A 17,166-nucleotide genomic window follows, 5' to 3' on the forward strand; every position below is an offset into this window, starting at 1 on the left:
CCTTAGGCATGAAGGATGTATTGGTCCTGAGAGACACCCTGTCCGCATGAAAAATAATGAAAGGCTTCATTGCCATAAGGGCCTGTAATTCGGAAATCCTTCTAGCTGAAGTGCCTGCAAAAAGGAAAGCCGTTTTCCAGGAGAGAAATTTTAAGTCTGCATTAGCAGCTGGCTCGAAAGGAGGTAGAGTGAGTTTTTCCAATACAAAATTGAGGTCCCAGGCAGGGGTTGGAGCTCTCCTGGGTGGTCTTAAGTTTTTGGCCCCTCTGAGATACTGCTTTAGCAGAGGATGAAAGAAGAGGGGAGGTCCTGTGTTGTAATGAGCTGAAATGGCTGAGGCATGGATTTTTATGGAAGAAAAGGACAGACCCTTGTGAAGCATCTCAGCTAAGTATTGTAAAATCTGAGGAATATTGGGCACTGCTGTGCTTATCCCTTGTGAGTGATTCCAGGCACTAAATTTTTTCCATTTGTCAGCATAAGATTTTCTAGTACTAGGCCTTCTTGCCTCCAAAATGACATCCATCACAGGTTTGCTGAGGGATGCTAAGGGTGAATTTAGGTGATTAGCCACGCTGCAAGATTCAAAGTTTGGAGCTGAGTGTGCAGAATTTGGTTGTTCGTCTGAGGCAGGTGCCACGGTGAGAGGTGTGACAAATTGCGCAGGAGTGGGTACCAGTGTTAGCGATGCCAGTCTGGAGCAATCAAATCATTTTTGGTTTGTCCTGCTTGACTTTTAGTAGAATGTTGGAGAGCAGAGGCAGAGGGGGAAAAGCATAAACTGATAGGTTTTTCCAGCTGAATGATAGAGCATCCACTTTCCAGGCTTTTTTGTGATGAGTTCTTGTGCAGAATTCGTCCAACTGATAGTTCTGGGGTGAGGCAAAAAGATCTATGTCTGGACTCCCCCATTTGCATGTCAACATGTTGAAAATCCATGGTTCCAGTTTCCATTCGTGTGGGTCCATGAGATTTCTGCTTAGTTCGTCTGCCAGAGTATTCAGTTTTCCTGGCAGGAATTGAGCTTGTAGTTGTATTTGATAGGTCAAGGCCATGTTCCACAATTCCATGGCTAGTCTGCAAAGGGGGTAGGAGTTTGTACCCCCCTGCTTGTTTATGTACTACATAACTGTGGTGTTGTCCGTCTTTATCATTAATTGTCCTGGAAGAAGGTAGTCCTTGAAGGCTGTCAGTGCATTCTGTACAACTAGCATCTCTTTTTGATTGATATGAAGGTGCATTTGATTTGGGCTCCATTTGCCCTGAATGCACTTCCCTGCCAGATAAGCCCCCCAAGCATAGTCTGATGCTTCTGTAGTTAGGATTTGGGCGGCAGGGGGTGGAGTGAATGGCAGTCCCTTGTTTTGGTGGCAGGCCTCTGCCCACCATAGGAACTCTAGTTGCAGGCAAGGTATGATAGGAATAATTGTTTCCAGGCTGTGACAATGTTGACTCCATAAACTTTTTAAGTACCACTGAAGTTTCCTCATATGCAGTCTTGCATATGGAATTAGAAGAATGCAGGAGGCCATGAACCCCAAGGCTTGCAGAATTTGTCTTGCAGATAGCAGGGTTTTTGTGGTCACCTGTTTGAAGTAAGTTACCAAATGAATTTGCTTTTCTGGCATTAGGTAAGCCATCTGGGCAGTTGTATTCAAGCTTGCACCCAGGAAAGTAATTTTTTGAGAGGGTACCACTTGTGATTTCTTTTCGTTTATGGTGTACCCTAGGCAAGTTAGAACCCTTTTTACAAACGCCAGATGTTTTAGAAGAATGTCCTTGTTTTCTGCCTGAATTAGACAATCGTCCAGGTATGGGTATATCTGAATATTACTTTGCCTGCAAAATGCAATTATTGGAGCCAGGCACTTTGTGAAGATCCTGGGCACAGTAGATAAACCAAAGGGCAGTGCAGAGAAGTGGTAATGCAAGTAGCCTGCTTTGAAGCGGAGGTATCTTCTGCACGATTCCCTGATTGGGATATGCAGGTAAGCCTCTTTTAAGTCTAGAGTTACCAACCAGGCATCTTTGCCTAGCATAGGAAGTAACTGTTGAAGAGTCAGCATCTTGAATTTTGGAATGTCCAGAATTAGAGTAGATATGTCCAGAACTGGATGCCATGATTTGTCTTTTCTGGGTACCAGGAAAAGTCTTGAATAGAAGCCTTGCCCCTTTTCCTCTTCTGGTACTGGTTGAATAGCACCAATGTTCATGAGGGACAGTACTTGTTTCTGGGCCTCTGCCCACTGATTTGGGGGCAGATCTGGCCATCCGTTTGGGATTGGCAATGTGTGGAAATGAAATCTGTATCCCTGGGATACTATATTTAAAACCCATTTGTCCTGGGTTATAAGTTGCCAGTTTCTTGCATGAATTGCCAGTTTAACCCCAAAGGGGCGGCTAAAAGATAAGTGCTTGGTAAGTGTAAAGGGAAGTCACTGAGACTGTTTACCATGGGTAGGTGCCTTGTTGTTTCCGGATTTGGAGGAGGAGGCACCCCATTGTTTCGTTCTAAAAGTCCTTTGTGACTGAAACCTGGAGCCTTTGGAATGTCTGGGTTTGACTTGAGTGGCTCTCGAAGGAACTGGAAAGGACCAGTTCTTAAGTAGGGCAGTGCCTACTAGATATTGGAGGTTGCACTTGTAAGAAATCTTTCACAGTTTGCATAGATTTAGTTTTATCTTCCATCTTTTTTAAAACTTCTTCAGCCTTATTACCAAAGAGACGGTCCTGTTGTAAAGGAGCATCCAACAATTTTGCTTTAACATGATCAGGCAGAGTTTGCTCTGAGCCAAGCTTTCCTTCTAAGCACAGACCCAGTTACAGCAGCCCTGCACGAGGCCTCCAAAGAATCAAAACCAGATTGCAAAGTATGCTTTCCAACTTGTTCAGCTGAATGTAATAAATCCTGTAAATCTTTATTTTCCACACAGTCAGAAATGAACATAATTTTCTGTTTAAGCAGTCTCATGATATGCTGTTGATATTTAAGCATATGAAATTGACAGTTTAAAGCCCTGATTGCCAAGGTTGCAGAAGTGTAAACCTTCTTACTCCATCTATCCAGCGCCCTGGAATCTCTATCAGAAGGGATAGGATTTTTAGCAGTAGAGGCCTTAATGCCCTTGGGACCCTGAGAAATGGCTTCAGGATCTGCAATAGGATTTTTGAAAAGGAATTTGTGGGAGTCAGGAACCCTGTAATATCTGTCTGGCTTACAAGGAGCGGGAGGCAGAGAATCAGGAGCCATACCAGATTCTGAAAAAACATCATCAACTATGTCTAGAACAGGAGGTATAGCCAAAAGCCTATGCTGAGGAAGAAGAAGAAAATCCCTAAGTCTCTTTTTAGCTTCAGAGAAGTCCTGACTTTCCCAGTGGAAATGTTCCCTTAAGGTATGTAAAGTTTCCCCAAAAGAAAAATCCTCAGGGGGAGAAGCAGAAGGAATGGAATCTTCTGCATCAGAGTCCTCATAAGTAGGTATAGACAATTCCTGTTCATTAGAAGAATCAGAAGAAATAGAATCCTGTTCAGAAGATTCATAATCAATGTCTTGCCTAGGCTCTTGGGGGGGGGGGGGGGGGGCTACCCCTGATCAGAGTAATTAAATCTTCAGCCATTTTGATAATTTGCTTTTTAGGCATAGGGGCCTGCACAGCGGCTCCGGTCCCATCTAAGGTACAGACATCCGCGGGTTCCATAATTGAAGCTTCTCGCGGCATACCGGACTCCGAATGGGTCTCAGTAGAGGCCTGCGAATCAGAAGTAGAGGGTATCAGGGGCTGCGAAAGCGCCTCACTGAGTACCGGTGAACCGGTGACTGGCTTAGGAGAAGCGTCGTCGTCAGTTTTGGACCTTGACGGCCTGTCTCTGTCTTTTTCTTCATGATTTTTAGGTATTCTGGTAGTCGGATTGCTAACTGACGACATTTCTGGATAATTAAAACGTGAGCCAAAATATTTTGAAGCGTTGATTAAATTTAGCAACAAACCGACAGCAAGGTACGGTTGTGGTCAGGGCCTAGGCAAGGAATACAGCACAAATGAAAGTCCTTATGAGGTATTTGCTTCCCACAAGTAATGCAATTATTAACTTGTACTGACATCGGTAAGGAGTAAGAAAAAGTTTCCTCAACGGGGTACTTAGCTTTTTAGTTGAAGACTTTGGTTCTGAAACTCGAGAATGAAAATTTTAGGAGTCGGCCGACCGGCACTTGCGAACTGCTTCTGCTTCAGGCACCGCGTGGCAAGAAAGACTGATGTAATGGAGTTGGCTGCATGTTTTATACCCCTGATGACCTGACGTCATGGAAAAAGGGACAGCAACCGACTCGGGACCCAAGACTTTGTTAATCAGGCTGACTGAGGGCAACCTGCCAGCAGATTACCCAAATGTAATGACTGCAACAATGAAACACGAAGAACATCTGCTTTTGAGAATACAAAATCTTATCTGGGAATACTGCATACCCCCCCCCCAAAAAAAAGACATTCACTGCCTGCGTATAGGCTTAAATGGCCACAGTCGTGTATTTCATGTGATGTTGTCATACACATACACAGCATGCCTCCTCACTCTTCACCCCTACCCCTAAAGCAGTCACTTGTACAGTTGGATAACGTGTCATTGTGAGGAAACTGAAAATGATTAGAGCAATGAATTCCACTTTGTTGCCCCTAGACAATACACTGTCCCTAAATAAGCTATAGTAACCTTCTTTTTATACCTCTGAGATCTGTCAGAAAAGTGAAAGAAACAATAACCACACTGTCCCCAGACCTAGTACAAGCTATAATGACCTCCTGTGCACACCTCTAAGGTTTGATTAGGACACAAATTAAAAAAATGGAATAGCCACACCATCCCCTGCCTACCGCACAACCTACAGCAACTTTCTGTACAAACCTCTGAGCAGGTGGTTTTAGAATGGGTGGATTGAGGGCACAGACCGTCACAAAGTCCATGTCAAAATCCATTTATACAGACTGCGGTGTGGAGACTACCAGACTCAGTATTATATGCCTTATTTTTGAAATATAATTACTTATTAACTGCATTTTTTTACTTCTATCCAGAAGAGTTATGTATATGCCTGGCATTATTGTGTGTGCGCACAGATAAAAATCAGTGATATTTTTTATGCGTATATCTATACCCACATAGGCACATCCGCATACGTAGGTACGTGCATGCGCACACACACACACACACACACACACACACACACACACACACACACACACACACACACACACACACACACACACACACACAGAGCAAGTTCACCTTCAGGAAAACTGGAGGAATTCCATTTTACCTGCGGAATGTCTTTCAGGTGCTGGGGTTAACCAGAGCACATAAATTGATGTATACACAGATAGAGTGGGAATGCAGACTCCACACAGAAAAATATATTACCAAGAACTCAACCAGAGTAAACACTGTGAAATGGCAATGCTACTTGCTGTGCCACAGTGGCAAAGGACAGCTGCTTTCAAACAATCCTCTTTCTGCCAAATCACCAAAGACAGCCACCAATCATGTGTAAGGTCTACGTTTGTAATGGTAAATGAAAGAAAATGTGGTTGTTTGCCACAGCAGCCTCTCTAAACACTGACCAGTCTGTACAGTCGAAGCAGTCTTGTAGAGCTGAGATTGCTCCCTCAGGTCAGATCCTTATTTGTTTTCTAGCTGGTGTACTGGTTTTCAGTATGCATTTATAAGTTGGACCCAGCATGATGGCTAGGTGGTCAGAGCTCCCTAGATGTGCTTTATATGAACCTTTGATGTTAGTGTAGACCTTTATCCAGTATATTTACCCCCTTGTGGCAAAGTTTAAATGTTGGTGGTAGTGGGGTAATACAGTCTTTTAGGTTAACCTGATTGAAGTCTCCTGCAATTACTATTGCATGCTCTGGATTTCTGATTTGCAGGTCACTTACAGACTGATATAAGGTGGACAGAGCTTCACTGATATTTGCATCAGGTGGGATGTAGACTGCTGTGATGCATATTCCACTGAACTCTCTTGGCAGGTAGAAGGGCCTGCATTTTAGTGACAGAATTTCAATGCTTTCTGACCAAAAGGTGGTGGTCACTACACAGTTGCTGCACCAGTTGTTATTAACATATATGTTAATACTCATGTTCACATCACTGATTATCTGTTTTCTCCTAACAGGGTCATATCAGAACCCTGTTCCAGACAAAGTACATAACTGGAAAATGAATTATAGCTTTTCCCTAACAAGCAGCAGCTTTTGCAGTGTCCCCATACAGTCGAGGATAACTAGGGCCCCCCTGCAGCCATGAGTACTGCAGGTGCCTAAAGCTGCTAACAGAAGCACTATGTCAGCAGTAATACATTTAATGAAACCGTAAAGCCAGTTACTTGATAAAACGCTATTATAACCAAAGATACCTTTAGATTTTAAAGGAGATATTAATAAGAGCTGTTATCACCCACATGGTTTATTAAGTACACAAGACTGCTGCATTAGCTTTTAGTGGTTTGACAGGCATGAAACAAAATATCAAAATAAGATACCATGCTGTGTGTATGGGCCCCAAGCAACCACAGGATTCGCTGGTGCCTAAAGCTGGCTATGTTATGAGTAATTTATTAACTTCATGGGCACAAAAATCTAAAAAGAATATAAAAAGATGAGAGTAAAACAGAAAGAGTAGTCACAGCAAAATATGTAGTAAAATAAAGCACAGTCTGTAAGATATTCCAAACAGCTATGTAAGGGACAAAGTTAGACTTAAAGAGATATGGGTTGATATCAAAGCCAGAGTCGAGGGCAGTACTACAAATAATGTCCTTACATCCTCAAACTGAGGAAACTATTCAGAGTAAACACTAATGCAGAGTGAAACTTGGATATTACTGAATTCTCCTCAATGGTATCATGCAGAGCACATCACCTCAGAAGAGGAAAGACAAACTAGTGCATTTTACCACATTAGCATTTTCTTCTCCCCCCTTTTATACAATGAAGCAGAAATGGCCTTTAATAAGGGGTCTTTAGTTTTCAGACTGAATGTAGTTCGCCCCTGGATGCTTACACCTCTACATTCAATACCTCTTGCTGAAATCAAGAAAGTGCTAAACAAGGCTTTCTCACCTTTACCTGCATATGTTAGGAATGGTCACCTGCTCAGTGTTAGCAGCATCTAGGGAATTCTTGACTTCAGACGCAAGCTCAAATCCCCCCCCCCCCTCATATTTAAGTGTTATGTGTAAATGTTTTAACTATGCAGATTAATTTCTAAGACCTGAAGTGCTTACATACGTCATATTACCTTACTGTACTGCTTGTTAGAAATGTTTTGAAAGTAAGCATTGCATCTGACAAGGGCCATGCTAGAAAATGGCCACCTGGATTCAAGCTATGGTTAACAGATGAATACATAAAGTATTAGCAGTTTGAAACTGTGGGTAGATCTCTATAAAGGAAACATTTTATACCGAATGTAGTACACAGAACCTGGTAGAAATAAATCACTCATGCAGGTCTGAAATCTGACTAGCATACTCTGTAAAACAGGTAACATACTCCAGAAAAAAACATCCTACACAGTCTGAAAAGTTTAACTAGGCAAACAAGTAGTATTGTGTAAATAATGCAGTAATGAGAAAAATGGCGCTACATTTAAAATGTACACTTTCTAAATTAAGCAAAAATAAATAAATAAATAAATAACATGTTATGTAAAACACACATCCACTCCCAAAAAGAAGGGAAGGGGTGTGCTTCAAGGGATATGATGGGACTGACCTGCATTTCACTACTGTTGTTTACATGCTTGAAATTATTTATCGTCTCTTGCAATGCTGCTTTTTCTTCTTGAAGCTTTTGGATTTCTTCAATGAGTGCACTGTTTTTCTTTTCATCTTCCTTTATTGAAAACATACACACACAATGGTTAAAAATTACCAGTGAAAAACACAAACATTCACTTACCAACACATTTACTGCCTACCTAACACTGCTCAGCTCGATTATATGATCATGTGACCTAGCATGTTGTACAAAAATTAACAGCTGCTCTCAAAAGATACAAGTAGATTTTTGCAGCAATATTACCAAAATATAGCAATACCAGTCCCCATTACACCCACCCTGACAGTGATGACTCTAACAAAGACACATGGGGTAAAATTCATAGACAGCTTGCATATTACACAAAGCTTCACAAGCAGGTTTGCACAGTATGCAAGGGGTCTGTGATTCACAGTAGTTTAGCCACTAAGAAACACATCTTTGCTCTACTGAGCATTTACGCCTAAGCCACACATAAATGCAGTACTCAATGAGCATGGCCCTTGTGCACTGCTTTGCAAAGATTCTTGCCTAGTCTGGGAATTCACAGGCACCCATATAATGCATGATTTGTGCAGAAAAGTGCAGGAACTGGTTAAGTGTTCAGAGCTGGTAGCTGCGTTGTAGCTACTAGTTAGGATTAGAGAACATGAGCAGGGTGAAGCTACCCTGCTCCTCCCCACTTAGAATGCAGATGTAGGTGAGGACTCCCATTAAGTATGTGCATATGTGACTGCATGCATGTATATGGTTGTAGGTATGTGTGTATGTGCCTGCATGTATTTGTACATACATGTGCACCCGTTTGCATGCATGCATGCATGCATGTCTGTTTTCTGCAAGCACCAGTTGGCACACCTCTCAACCTGGCATCATGACTGCTGTTAATGAACAGCACTTGGTAGGCAGCATAGACTAGCATGCACATGAGCACTTTTTGCTCCTGTTGGGATTCACAGACATGGAAATGACATATCAATTCAGGTAATTGCTATAGAACACTTGTATATATGCACAACTCTCCAGTTTGCTCAGGAGTGCAAGTTGGCTAATCGAAGGCGAGTGTTTGTGCTTCTAAGCAGCTACATGTGAATTCCATCACTGGTGCTTTAACTGCTATAATGAGAAATAAAAAGTTAACATGAGCAATGGAAATAATGTGTATTCCTTACAAGTTGGAAATGACAAAGCTGAGAGTTCACGGTACACAATAATAACCTCTTAGGGGTACAAATGTGATCACTGTAAGACTGGAGTGGCCCAGTAATGATTAACTCAATGAAACACATTCTTAGCAAAGCAATAAAAAAATTTACAACACTCAGCAATTTAATCAAATACTGATAAACATAAATAATGTGTTCCAACAGGACCATGTTGTCCTGATTTACAGTTTTCTCTTGCAGGTCTTTAAAGTATACATAAGCTAGCAGGACACACTACACACCTGTGGGTTGTGTTAACAAGTGTTATGACAAAACCACCTTTAGCACTTTGGTTAAAAACATTCAAAGGAGGTAACAAATACTGCAAACTTCAGCACTGACACTTACATAACCCAACAATTAAAAACAATAAACGCTTAATGAACTAAAACATACACCAATCAAATCAAAGCACTCATTCATGGAAACTCTTCCATTCCACCTCATTATTTAACCCTTTAGAGTATTGCACAAAAAAACTTCTGTAATGGATTTACCTTCTGTAATATTCATTTTAGGCTTTCCCAATACTATTGCTATAAACTCTGATAAGGAACCAGCACCAGCATGCTCTGGAAGAAGCAATTTCTACAGAAGTGGGTTGTTTATTACTGAAAAAGTCAGTGTTCATTCTATGGTTTTCTTGAAACATTTTTTTTTGTAAATGTGGCTTGATATTTGCCTGCTGGAACTTTCTTTGTTTGCTATTGCTCTCATCACTATAAATCTCAGAAAGATACAGAAATTTTACTTGGGTGGCCCTAAAACAAAGGTCCGCGTTAGGTAATCTCAGCTTTTCCTTTTCTAGAAGTGATGCTATTTTTCCATAAACAGGAGACTTTTCTCAGCCAAAGAAATGACAAAACAGAGCTTTTAAGAATCTTTTAAAAAAATTCTCCTGGCAGCTGACTTGGTATTTCTAAAGAGCTATACATTATCAATGGCAATGATATGACCACTTTCACCTTTTCAGTTAAATGCAGGGGAAAAGTCTTCTCTCTAGCTAAGTATCCATTATACTTCTTTAAAACATGCGTATGTGTGAGTAATGATATTCACAACCATCAAAGCTAACAGCACTCCTAGATGTTTAACTGTGCTATTATCCCACACGTATAGAAACCTACAACCAGATCCTCCGAATAGTCAAAAATCCAGATTCATAGTATTAGTCTGAAAGATACACTAACAATCTGCCAATAAAAAAAGGTTTTCATCTTTGCCAAATGCTGCTTATATCCCCATAAATCACAGGCCTGAATGAATCTTCCTAGGCACTCTAAATACAGACAAAACATTAAAGTTAACAGAGACGGCAAGAGACATCCTTGCCTGGAACGCTTGGTGAGTCCAAATAAAACTGTTACTTATTTTATTTGCTTGTGAGACAGCAAAAATAATTTCCCAGCAGCTCTATAAATTCAAGGTGAAACCCAAAGACTTTTTAACACCAAAAATAAAAATCCCCAATCAACTCTGCGAAAGCCTTTTTTCTCCATGTCTAAATTTATTGTTACAGTGACAAATGTAATATATGGCCTAGAGTTAGATGCCATGGAGGGGAGATTCAGTCTAATTTTAAAATAGGAATCATTCTCATGGCCTTCATCTGTCAGTGTTCATCCAGAAGGTAATTTACAGATGTGAAAGGCAAACAGAAAATGTTTCTTCAGAAATCAGCAAATATTAAACATACTCCCCAGAAATCAAAGTTATACTAAACTTATGGAAGGTATTATAGGCTCATAGGTTCATACTAGGCTATCTGCCCTAGGGCATTTATAAGCCTAGCCAGAGTGTGTTTGGCTTTCGCCACCCATTTTAAAATAATTTTGCTATGCCCTTTTTCGAGGTTAGTATACTGTGCCTCTGTCTAACAGTGACACAGAAGTGATACCCGGGGTAAACCTACGATCTCCCATCCACTCTAACCATGTGGGTTCTGTCCTTGAGACAGTTTGCAACCCATCTAGTGACATAGGGATTTATATTTAAGCTTGTGAGCTTATCTATAATGCCCGAGCCAGGTAAACAACAAGTGACTGTATTCTATGCTACCCCAAAGCATGCACTACATCAAGCAGACACCTCATTCTGAAATACAGCCTATGGTATCAGGTAAAGCCAGGGATCACCCAAAGTCTAAGGCTCACATACTCATCAGATGTCTCAGCAATGAGACTCCATTCCCCTATCAGCAGAAAGAGTGCACCTTCATTAACTGTAAACATACATTCTGTAAATTCAAGCAGGGACCTTTAAAGTTTCCAGGTAACTTTCATATATGATCAGTATCTTTAACAACCATATAGATTCGTAGATTCTTAGATTGTTACTAGGCTAACAACTCATGGGGCCTTTCTAAGCCTATCCAAGTTTTCCCATAAGAATAATGATATCCTGCACCCTAATAGGGCATTGAGGGCCAGGCATTTATCAGCTACCTCTGTCCACAAGGGACATGGGTGTCAGGTTTGGTGTAAACTTTCTATAATAAACAAACTCAGCTTCACATGGATGGGAAGCCTGTTCCATAGGGGGAATAGTCTCTGGGACATATGTCTGTCTCTCCAGCATGTTCTGTTTATGTCACAGACAAAATTCAGGTCCCTAGAACTTGTATTTCTGGTACTCTTCGACTTACGAATATATAGGAAACTCATAAGTGTGGTTTGCAAATGCATTGTAAGCCAGGCATAGATCACCCCTCAGCAAAATATAGGAGACTGAGTAGAGAGAAAGGGCTTTAAGATGCTCTGCATAAGGCAGGTTTGTTACACCTTGTATTCTTTTTCTTACTTGGCATTTAAGGTCCAAAGAGGTCATTATACCACTGTACTGCCCTCTTATCAGGCCAGTCATAAAGTAGAATGCTCATTTCAGTGTGTACCTGACCAGGCATATGCAGATCCCAGGGCATGATAGGTTCTGACACAGGAGGCCGGAGTAACAAGGTGCCCTTCAGAAAGGCCTTACAGAGTTTATGTGCCATAAGGGAAGGCTCGTAGGAGGTATGAAAATTAGAAATATCAGCCAGCTGCACTTTAATGGTAGCAATAGCAGAACCGTGCCGAAAGAGCATTGACAAAAAATCCAAAACAGCAGGAATTGGGGCTGTGTAAGGGTCAAGAAGTCCTTGGGCATGAGCCCAAATGGAAAATCTCTTCCATTTGCTGGAATAAATCTTCCTGGTGGAAGACTTATGAGAAGAGGATAAAATGTGCACCACCTCAGGCGAAAAACGATGAAGTCTGACTAACACGGAAGTGGAGTAGCCAGGCTGTCAACCTGAGGGTCCGGAGGGGGGGAGGGATGGAACTGCCCCGACATGTGCGTCAGTAGGTCTGGTACTGGGTCCAGAATCCAAGGACTGTCCACCGCAAATTGATGAAGAAAGGAGAACTAGACTTGGCGAGGCCAGTGTGGGGCAATTAGAATCATCTTGCTTCCTGAGGATATGGCTTTCTGAATCACTCTTAGTAACAGAGGAAATGGAGGGAAAGCATAGAGCAGACCGGAGGGCCAATCATGGACTAGAGCGTCCCTGGGTGACTCCCCCTGTGGGGGGATCAGGGTGAAGTAGCTGCTGCATTTGGCATTGAGGGGACTGGCAAAAAGATCGCAGAAAGGCTGACGCCACCTGCTGAAAATCTGTTCTGCAACCAGAAGGTTCAGGGACCACTTGTAAGGCATCAGAATAGCTCTGCTCAGCCTGTCTGCTATCACATTGGCCTTCCCCGAAATATGCATTGCCACTAGAAACCGTTGGAAGACACTGCCCACTGCCACACTCGCATGGCCTCTCTGCACAGGGGGTAAGACCTGGTTCCTCCTTGCTTGTTTAGGTACCACACAACAGACATGTTGTCTGAGTGAATTGCAATCGTTCCCAGAGAAAAAGAGCTCTGAAGTACCCGCAATGCCAATAACACCGCTCTCATCTCTAAAATACTGATGTGCAGATGTACCGCGTGATCTTGCCACGTGCCTTGGACCGTCCTGCCAAGATAATGCCCCCCCCCCCCATCTGGGAGGCGTCTGTGGTCACCGTGGCGACAGGTGATGAAGGGACAAATGGTTTTCCTCCATCCAGATTGGTGGAACATAGCCACCAAAGGAGATCCTGCTTGCATCGGTCCGTGAGTAGGATCTCGTGGGAAAGGGGGAGTTTCTGGAAAGACCATTGGGCAAAGAGAAGCCACTGAAGAAGCCTCATGTGTAAACTCGCTAGAGGCACTAACATGATGGTAGCTGCCATGGATCCCAGAAGCTGAAGCACCCATCTCACTTGTACTTTCCTGAAGGGTAATAAAGTGTGAACCTGATTCTGCAACGCTCCCATCCTTTCTTGGGGCAGGAAGGCCCGCATTTGGACGGTGTCTAGCTCTGCGCCTATAAATGTGACACGCTGTGAGGACAGCAAGGCAGATTTTTCCCAGTTCAAGGTAATTCCTAGTTGTTGACAGAGGGTAATGGTAGCGTCCCTGGCCCGGATGAGAAGATGCCTGGTGGGGGCGGTGAGGAGCCAGTCATCCAGGTATGGAAACACTTGGAATCCTTGACGTCTCAAGTGAGCTGTCACCACCGCCAAGCACTTGGTGAATACCCTGGGGGCTGTGGTGAGACCAAAGGGTAGGGCACGAAACTAAAAATGACTGGCTCCCAGCCGGAAGCATAATTGACTCCTGGATGCCCTGTCCATTTTGATGTGGTAGTAAGCATCCTTGAGGTCGATGGAGCACATCCACACTTCTTTTCCCAGCAACGGGAAAATTGACTGAAGGGTGACCATTCGGAACGTGGACTTCAGAACATATTGGTTTAATCGGCTGAGATCTAGAATGGGTCTCAGGTCCCCTGTTCTTTTCGGCTCCAAAAAGAGTCTTGAGTAAGTCCCTAATCCGATCTGGTCTGAGGGGACAGGTTGGATGACTTCTTTCTTTCTTTAGCAGCTTTGACACTTCTAATGCTGCGTGATCCCTTTGACTGGGTGGAACGCCTGGGATTCTCCTGACTGGAGGGGGATCTGACAAAAAGAGAATGGTATAACCTCCGGAAACTATTTGTAGCACCCATCGATCTTGGGTGATGCTTTCCCAGGCTTCCGGGTACAACGAAATGCGGCCCCCAACTGGCTCCAGAATAGCACAGTCGGGCAACACATCAGGAACGATGGTAAGAGGAACCGCAAAAGGAATCACGGTCTCCTGAGTTGCGGGGGCCTCCTCTGCCTCTAGGGCGGCATCTTCCAGAATAACCTCCCCCTCCTCTGCCTCTGGAGGGGGACTCACCTTGTGCGGTAGGGAAAAACTTCTGTGATTTCTTGAAACACATCTTCCCTCCTCTCTGAGCCTTGGGGTAAGGCCTAGAGGGAAGGGAAAAACTGACCCCTACGGCAGACAGGGTCTTTCCCTCTTGCTCGCATCTGGTAAGGGTGTCTTTCACTTTTGTCCCAAAAAGTGAGGACCCATCAAAGTGGGAGTCAGTGAAGGAAGACTTGAAGGCCTCCACGAAATGACACAGGCGCATCCAGGCTTGCCTCCTGAGGGCTACTCCCGAACTAGCTGCCCTACTCGCCCCCTCGGCTGCATACGAAATGAGCCTCATGGATGAGTTGACAATCAAATTGAGGGTAGACACCTCGGCGTTAACAGTGTGTGCTAACGCCTCAGGTACGTTACCCACTAGAGTATCTCCTAACTCCTTGAGGAGATCTCTCTGGAGCCGAGTAAAATGACAAAGATAGTTCAGCGACTGCAGGGTGAAGGTCGCTGACGAGAGGGTATGCTTCCCATACCAGTCCATGCTCCTGGACTCCTTGTTAGGAGGATGGACGGAGGAAGAAGACTCGGCTACTTCCTGCTGTGTGGCTGCCACCACCACCATGGCATCTACAGAAACTCCTTTGGACAGGAATTCTTTCCCCGGGGGGGGGCAGAAAGAAACTTATTGGGCCTTCTGGGCACAGGTTCCACCGAATCAGGATTCTCCCACACCCTTCGACAAATTAAATCCAGAAGCTCGTCGAAGGGTGGAGACACCCAGGAGGCGGAGGGTTGAGCACCAAAGGCCTTGAGGAATACAGACTCCTCCTTAGAGGGGGTTTTGGATGGCCAGTCGCCTCTCTGTCTCGATATCTCCAGGATGTCGGAGAAGGAGACGTCATCGGAGGATGACTTGGGGGACCCCTCTGACTCCTCGAGGTCGGTATCAGAAGTGAGAGACTCGTCCTGGGAGTCTATGTGCTTCCTCTTGCACAACTTCTTTCTGGGGGGCTCCTCAAGCACGGACTCTGAGGGACCTTCAGAAAGTTGGGGACTGCTCATGGTAGTATCCCCAGACCTTTGGGTTCCGCCATCTACGGATAGGGGGACATCAGAAGCTCTAGCCGGGGTGGAAGGGGACAGAATGACCGATCCGGGTGATGTAACTGAAGATCTGGCCAGTGCGCTACTCATGGCCTCGAAGGTGTGTCCCCCCGAATCCAAGGACCGACCGGCCTCCGAGGCCATGACCGGTGTCGGGGTTCCCCGAGCTGATGTGCCGAGGGGGAGGCTCGGAACCGACAGATGTCCCAAAGTATCCCCCATGGGCCCGACAGAGGAAACGTGAGTACCAAAACCTGTGGACGGAGCCGACATGGTTGGAGCCAATGTGGGCACCGATAAACCCTTGAGGGGTATCGGAGCCGGCACAAGAACATCACTCGGAGCGGAGCACTCAGGCTCCAAAGACAAGGAAGTGCTCGGAGGAGGAACAATCGACACAAGCATCAGGACAGGCTCCGGAGCCGACTGGGTCGGAGCCGAAAATAATTTTGCCAACACCGGCGACTGCAGGAGCCTCTGAACCACCCTATCGACATCCAAATCAGAAAGCCTGGAGGATTTTGAGGACAGAGAGGGGGATTGGGATCTCCTATCAGGAGAACCATGCCTAACACTGGGAGACCGGCTCCGAATGGGTTCCAATAAAATTGGAGCCGAGGTCGATTCCAGCACAAAAGATACCTCCTGCGGCCCCGAGGACAGAGGAGCCGAGGAGGTAGAGTCCAGATTAGAAGTTTTCTCCAGTGGCTCAGAGGAGACAGATGGAGCTGGAGATCTTTTCTTCACCTTCAAAGCTTTAGACTTGGACTGAGTACTAGAAGTCGAGTCTAAAGACTCCTCAAACGAAGGTTTCAGGAGTCCCTTCAATATAAGTTTATTTTTTCTTTCCTGTAGCACCCTCAGACTGAAGGCATGGCAGAAGCTACAGGATTCTTGCAAATGAATTGCTCCTAGGCAATACACATATACAGAATGACCATCCGTAATGGACATCTTATAGTTACATTTGGAACATTTCTTAAAACCCGAAGGTTTATGTTCCTTTTGATACTTAGACATCCCAGTTAGAATAATAAACACCACCAAGACCAAGGAGATGACCTAGCCGGAAAACAGCAAAGGTGGGAAACTATCACTACACACAAAACCCCCAAAGAACCTCTCTAAGTAAAACGGTTCTTTGAAAACCTTACAACACACAAACTTAACCAGGGAAAAAAACTACACACTAAAAATCAGAACGCCAATAAGAGCAAAGTAAAACACTACACAAAAAAGGAGGACTAGGTCCTCTAATTTAAATGGGCCTAGCCCACCGAAACAGTTAGGGATACCAACTCACACACAGACAACACTTCAACAATATTTAAACAGTAAACAGGAAAAAATAGCTATAAAAACAGCTTTTGTTTGAATAGCAACAATTTTCTGAAGAGAAAATAGAAATTTAAAGGTACTTATCCACAACCAAGCGAGACCATGTCCTAGCTACACGAGCGGCAAATGAGATCTGGGGCTATGGAGCAGTGCAACATGGGATACCTGTTTAGCCCAGCCAATAAGAGACTTCGTGCTAGAAAATAAAAGTTGGCCGAGTGAGTAAGAATGTAGGCAAAATTGGACTACATAACATCAAGACTTTTATAAACAAAATAAAAGATAAAAACTGTGTGAGCACTTTCGTGTGGATCAACCATGCTTCATCAGACACTGTTAATGGCCCTGGTCACATTTTCAAAGAAATACACCAGATTTAACAGGTAGGATCTGCCCTTGACAAAGCCGAACTGGGCTGAATCCAGAATT

The 17,166-nt window shown here is 43.9% G+C and overlaps 1 protein-coding gene across 1 annotated transcript in view; it reads right to left on the reverse strand.

Moving 5' to 3' along the window:
• RAI14 (retinoic acid induced 14) overlaps window positions 1–17,166 on the reverse strand; it is a gene marked incomplete in the record, with an annotated part of 1,743,343 nt that overhangs the window by 276,955 nt on the left and 1,449,222 nt on the right. Inside the window, 1 exon segment of the mRNA XM_044070211.1 lies at window positions 7,782–7,901. Within this exon segment, the coding sequence (XP_043926146.1) occupies window positions 7,782–7,901 (120 nt within the window).

Source organism: Protopterus annectens, chromosome 1.part0 (genome assembly GCF_019279795.1).
Source record: "Protopterus annectens isolate FY-2018-M chromosome 1.part0, PAN1.0, whole genome shotgun sequence".
Classification (NCBI taxonomy): Eukaryota; Metazoa; Chordata; order Ceratodontiformes; family Protopteridae; genus Protopterus; species Protopterus annectens.